Source organism: Cottoperca gobio, chromosome 19, assembly GCF_900634415.1.
Source record: "Cottoperca gobio chromosome 19, fCotGob3.1, whole genome shotgun sequence".
Classification (NCBI taxonomy): Eukaryota; Metazoa; Chordata; class Actinopteri; order Perciformes; family Bovichtidae; genus Cottoperca; species Cottoperca gobio.
Genome location: NC_041373.1, coordinates 16,475,864 through 16,481,863, shown reverse-complemented (window position 1 = coordinate 16,481,863; position 6,000 = coordinate 16,475,864). Strand labels below are relative to the sequence as shown.

General features: G+C 39.1%; 1 protein-coding gene across 1 annotated transcript; it reads left to right on the top strand.

Moving 5' to 3' along the window:
- The first annotated feature begins 1,530 nt into the window (after positions 1-1,530).
- dlx4b (distal-less homeobox 4b) lies at positions 1,531-4,487 on the top strand. Its single transcript, XM_029456630.1, has 3 exons — positions 1,531-1,849; positions 2,635-2,828; positions 4,230-4,487. Exons 1-3 carry the CDS (start codon positions 1,531-1,533, stop codon positions 4,485-4,487), a joined length of 771 nt encoding a protein of 256 aa, XP_029312490.1.
- Positions 4,488-6,000: the final 1,513 nt, after the last annotated feature.

Genomic DNA, 6,000 nt, shown 5'->3' with positions numbered 1-6,000 from the left:
CTGCATCGAGCTAATAGTCACATGTAACATCCTACCCTTTAGTTTCACACAGCTGAGAGTAAGAATGATGAAGTGGTCAGCTGTAAACATCAAATGCAACAACTTCTAACGCTGTAACGTATCTTTGCATTTGCTTTAGGACACAGAAGAGTTCGAGGTGACGGGTCCTCCTCACAACAAGGCAACCTTCGTGGTCGAGGAAAGCAAAATGTGTTGCTAATATGCTCTGACCTCACGAGGAACAATGTACTTTTGAAGTATTTCAGAAGCTTGATGGACAGAAAGTAGAGTCTCAAATACAGAATCACAGTTAACAACAAGAAAAGAAGTTTCCTAACAAATGTGTTGAATGATTAATTCCTGAAAAGCTAAAAAACTACAACAGAGAACTTAAAAACTTGTGTTCACAATTATGGTAATTAAGTACACTTAACAATTACTTGTGTAAAAACGACTTTAATTTTTGTGAGTAATCAATTTAACTTCCTGTGTTTATGCTGCCAAATATTAAGTAAGTGAATAAAAATACTTTTGATTGTCGATGTGTTGGTCACAACATGATTTAAACTCATTCATTGATGCAAATGTAACTTTTTACAGTGTAACGTCTTCGTGTTTGTTGACAGCGGAAAATAATATTGAACATTTAGAAGTAAAACTGTTTTTCATCTATTTAATTTAATCAATTAAAAGTGTTTCCTATAAACTCTGCACGTGATATTAAATTATTAAAACTATTATTACAATTACGAAAATATTAACTTTATTTTTTGGGCAGAATTAATCGCATGAAGTTTATAAACAAAAGTATTTTAAAATATGATTTTATTTGAGTTATTAACATTAGATGTGATGTTTAACTTGTATTCTGATTGTATGTGCTCAGACATTAGCTATTGCATTTGTTAAATCCCTTTTATATCATATTCATAATTGTGCATATTTTGTCCTAATTATTAAACTTACAAACTTATAAATAACACCTGAAAAGTCAAATTATTATTAGTTATGATCTGATATGTTTTAGGAAAATACTGAATCTGAGATTTAACGGTTTTTTGATTGTATATTATAAATGTCTAACATTTTATATAGTAGAATAACATTTCTACATAAATAAATACAAATATTAATCTCATATTGTTTAAAGAAGGAGGGCCCTGTGGCTGCAGAGCTGCATCCTGTATCATATGTTAATGAAGTTAATGGTGGAGCTCCGGTGACAGCTGGCTGCTGAAGACCAATCGGAGAGCAGATGGAAGGCAGTATGTCTGAGGCTCCGCAGGCAGGAGGTGTTTGAACCATGTCAGCTCCTCCAATGATGTAAAGAAGAATCCCTTTCGCTTTTATTACATTATTCCAGCCTCTCAAACAGTTGTGAACATGCACGCTGTAACTTATTACTGCGGGAAAGTTTTTTTTTGGCGAGCAAAGCATTGGACTTAAGTGTGGATTTGTTCAAAGTTCGACCGAAAAGAGCTCATGAAACTCTGCGCAGAGCGGCGGGTTTATGGACTCGCGTATTAGCTAATGATGTCTATGGGTTTCATGCCTGACAGTCTGAGTGCCTCAGATCCCTCCAAATCGGCCTTCTTAGAATTTGGCCACGGACATCTGGCACACCAGCAGCACTCCCCCGGACTCTCTCACATTTACCCCGTTCACGGCTTGCATGCTGGCCATTCCCAGCACGAAAGTCCTTTCCCTGGCAGGGCGTCTTATGGCCGCTCTTTGGGCTACGCCTACCCCGGAGCGGTGAACGCTCATCCCTCGTCTGCGTACATGTCCTACCAGAACAACAATCAGAGCAACAGCAGCAGTCTGGCCCACGGCAGATTAGAGCACGCAGGTATGTGACAAAGTCAAATGGAAGTTAAATAAACTGTTGTGTCATTAATGGCTATAAAACTCTGATTTGGCATCAAGCGCAATTACGCACAGGACGACAATTCCCCTGACATTTCCCCAGCGTGAAAAATAATTCACTTAAAGTTAATACAAATAAATAACCCCCCCCCCCTCCCCTGTCATATATAATGTTCTGTATTGAAAGTTAAATTAAGATATGGACGTCAGCAAGTGTATCCGAATGTCCAAACAAGGCCTAGCATTCAAACCACCGCCTCTCAGGGATGCTCCCTCTTTACCACTCATGTTATATGATAAAGGCAGATGGTGCCATTCATTTTATTGACCATAATTTTCTGTGGGTAAGTCCAATTATGGCCCCTTGTAGCCTGGGCCTACCTCAGGAACTCGTGTTTTACCCTCGTTGTTAGCGTGCATTATCGAAACCATTCCAGCAAACAGAAGGCCTTTCACCTCTGTGTCATTTAATAATCCGACTATTTATGGCATTATGACGCTTTAATGTGATAGTCAGGGGAAAACACGCACGAGTTAACGTACATTCTTTGGATTTAAGGCCCTGAAACGAGTGTGTTTATAGCATGCAGCGCGAGGCCTGTCAGGGACTATATTCACAGTTTGTATTGAATCTGTAAAATTGAAGCACATCTGTTGTTTGAGACTTTGTTTTTCTGGGAGATCAGGGAAGAAATGTTTGTCATATTTTTAAATTTGACCTGTACAGAAAAGTTATACATCTAAATGATCTCATGTTCAATCTACAAGAGCGCGAGAAGTCCATGGTGATTGAGAGCCGGGACAATCGTCTAACTGGCAAGGGGAAGAAAATCCGGAAGCCTCGGACCATCTACTCCAGTCTGCAGCTGCAGGCTCTGCACCAGCGCTTCCAGCAGACCCAGTACCTGGCCTTACCGGAGCGCGCCGACCTGGCTGCCAAAATGGGACTCACCCAAACTCAGGTGGGCCTTTAACTCACTCAGCTGCCCTGCGTGGAGCAGGGACAGTGTAGCATGTTGGACTCTAAATTATATGCACCGTTATTATTATTATTAGTATTATTATTATTATTATAGGAGGCTGTGCCAAATAATTTCACTACTATTCAGCCAAGAATGTCAGGCCTGCAATATTTAGAATTTAGTGGCTTATTAAATAATAGCACTGGGCTAATATTGTATATCTTAGAGTCTTGAATTAATCTCATTTAAAGCGGGCTGAAGACACATTACTGAGAGAAAGTGGATGAAGTCTTGAAAAGGAAACCTCTTATTTGTTGCATTATTTAAGGATAAAGGCGCCTCAGCGGATCAAATGAAAAAAACAAATTGTTGTAATTTGTAACTCGATCCTTTAATGCATGTCTTATTTACTATACTTAATTTCGTGGCTGTATTTCCTTTGTCAACCCTGATCCCTAAATTGCACTGTGTGAATAAAGCATGACCACCGTTACAGAATGTATTACAGGTCTGCAGAAATCAGGGTAGTCAGTATGTACTAAGTGTTTTTTTATTAAATTAAACCAGTTCCTTAAAAGCTTTAATTAAATGTATTTATTTGTGTTTAATTGTAATTTATATTATTATGAATGCGTCTTTACTTTTAATGTTTGGAAATGCTGAAATATTAAAAGGGGCAGTATGGGAGTAATTTCATGTGTAGACATATTTTGGAGACAAACAGGTGCACGTGTCACTGTCATCGTATCATTCTCAACTGGGACAAAAAAAGATTTGTAGATGTCTCCTTTTCTGTTTGACTTTTCTTTGAAGTTTCAAAATAAGAGACAAACAAATGAATCGACTCTGTCATCTGAGCTGCCTCGTGCACTTGTGTTTGCTGTTAATCCCCTCAATCTCAACAATTATCTTCAAGTCATATGCTCTCGTGCTGCTCAGATGTTTATAGAGTGTTTCATTTGGTCTTTTTGATGCAATTTATGAATATTCCCACCATTGTTCTCGTGTAAAAATAACCATTTTCTTTTGGAATCAGCAAAAATTGTCCACAGCACCCTTTGGGGCTGTTCTTTATTTCGCAATTCTTTCAGTCTCGGCATGTTGCTGTCACAGTCATGCGCTATTTGACTCATAAAGCAGGAATCATTAAGAGAGCTCAGTTTTAATGGCGCTCAACCATGCGGCTGAGAGCGCCAGTAGTAGGCCTACGGCAACACAAAGGCCACGAGAGTTACGAGGGTTTTATTGTTCGCAATATTCACTTGAGGCCAATTCTGAAAAGTGTATTGAGTTTAATTGTGGGGGAAATATGCTAATAAAATGCCATTTACGGTGTAATTTCCATTATATTACTGCTGATTGTTACCCGCACTGACAATTATGTGCATTTTCTCGTTTTAGGTGAAAATATGGTTTCAGAATAAGCGCTCCAAGTATAAAAAGATAATGAAGCATGGCAGCGGATCAGAGGGAGAACATCTCCACAGCACGAGCTCCATCTCCCCCTGCTCACCCGGGTTGCCCCAACTTTGGGAGGTCCCCATGACGAACAAAGGAACCCAAATGCACCCAAACAATTACATGAACACTTTTGGTCACTGGTATCCAAACCACCACCATGGTCATCAGGACGCGATCACGAGGCCTCAGATGATGTGAGTGGATTGTTGTCGGTGTCGCGCGGGCTAATAAGAAGCGCGCTTCACACTGAACATGCTGGTTTCTAATCGGGGCCTTTTCTCAGAACTGGATTGTGTTTAAATGTGTGTTTAATAGTTGTTGTTCATATTCTTTGTATTTCGTGTGCGTTTTGAATTTTAAATGTTCACAGCATAATTCGATCAGGCATCAAATATATATTTTGTAGATTTGTCATAATGTCGCTGCAACTTCTGGTGCTCGGCCTCAAACTCTGAATTGTGGAATTAGTGTGTGCAGTTCAACAAGGGACTCTGGATAAAGACATATATATATATATAAAAAAAAGATTGTGTGCATGGGTCTACTTTATTTACGAACACATGAACGTGTGGTTGTATTTATCAAACTGTGAACGAGCTTCTAACTTCTTACAGAAGTCTCGTGAACAAAAGCTGTAAATAAAATACAGTATCACGAGCCCAGCTTACTGTACTATACAGAGTTGTGTAAACCACCCACAGCTTAGCTCGTGTTATAATTCATAGTTGTGACATCAGCTGTCTTTCATCCATCAACACTCCTGATGCTATGGATCGTCACACCTGCGGATTGATTTAAGAAAAACATTTTTTTTTGCTTATATCCTATCCACTGTCACTTGGAATTTAAAGTCCATCCATTAACGGATAGAAAAAAAAGTTCCCAGTATGGTGATCCAAAGAGGATGTGTGGTGCCACCGTTACGCACGGTGGTCGTGTTCGCTGTAACTTTTACGCACGGACAAATAGGTTATACCGACACCTGCTTTCAAAATCGTTTAATTTAATGTGAAAGTCAGTTTTGCAAGAACATTAAAGTTAGATTTTTTAAACAAATGTGAAATATATAGGCACTTTCACACGGAAATGAGGACTTGCTCGTCTGCTTTTACAGAAGATCCCTCTTGTTTCAGCAGAAAGGAACACATGGCGTGACGAGATGAGACATCATGTGCAAGCCAACGTTTAAATGATCTTTTCCTTCACTCTCGTCTGGAATGAGTTGAAACAGAAAACTCGCTGTTGTCATAATAAGATGACAAATGGTGTTCGCTATTCCTCCAATAAACGGCACCTGGTTTACTCTCGTTGTCGCACTGATTTGCCCATTATGGCGCTATAGCTTTGTTTAAACTCAGAGAATTATCTAAACATATCTTTGCAAACAAATCTGCGCCGATGCTCATAATTAAATGATAGTTTGAGCTCTGATTAATGAAGCTCCAGAGAGTTAAAGAAACATCTCGTGACTTCCTGTTGCCTTTTTCATTCCTCACTCTGCTTGTCTGGCAAACATTAGGTACAACTGTGTCTGATGTCACACACACAGGGATTAGAACAATAACTAACCAATCACACGTGCTGTTTTTAGGGAGATATCTTCTCCTAATATTACTAATAACACTGGGAATCTATTAAAATACAGTATGTCTCTACTGCAGGTGTCGCTCTTCATGTGTGATGTCATTTAAACGATTACAAGGCACCAGAA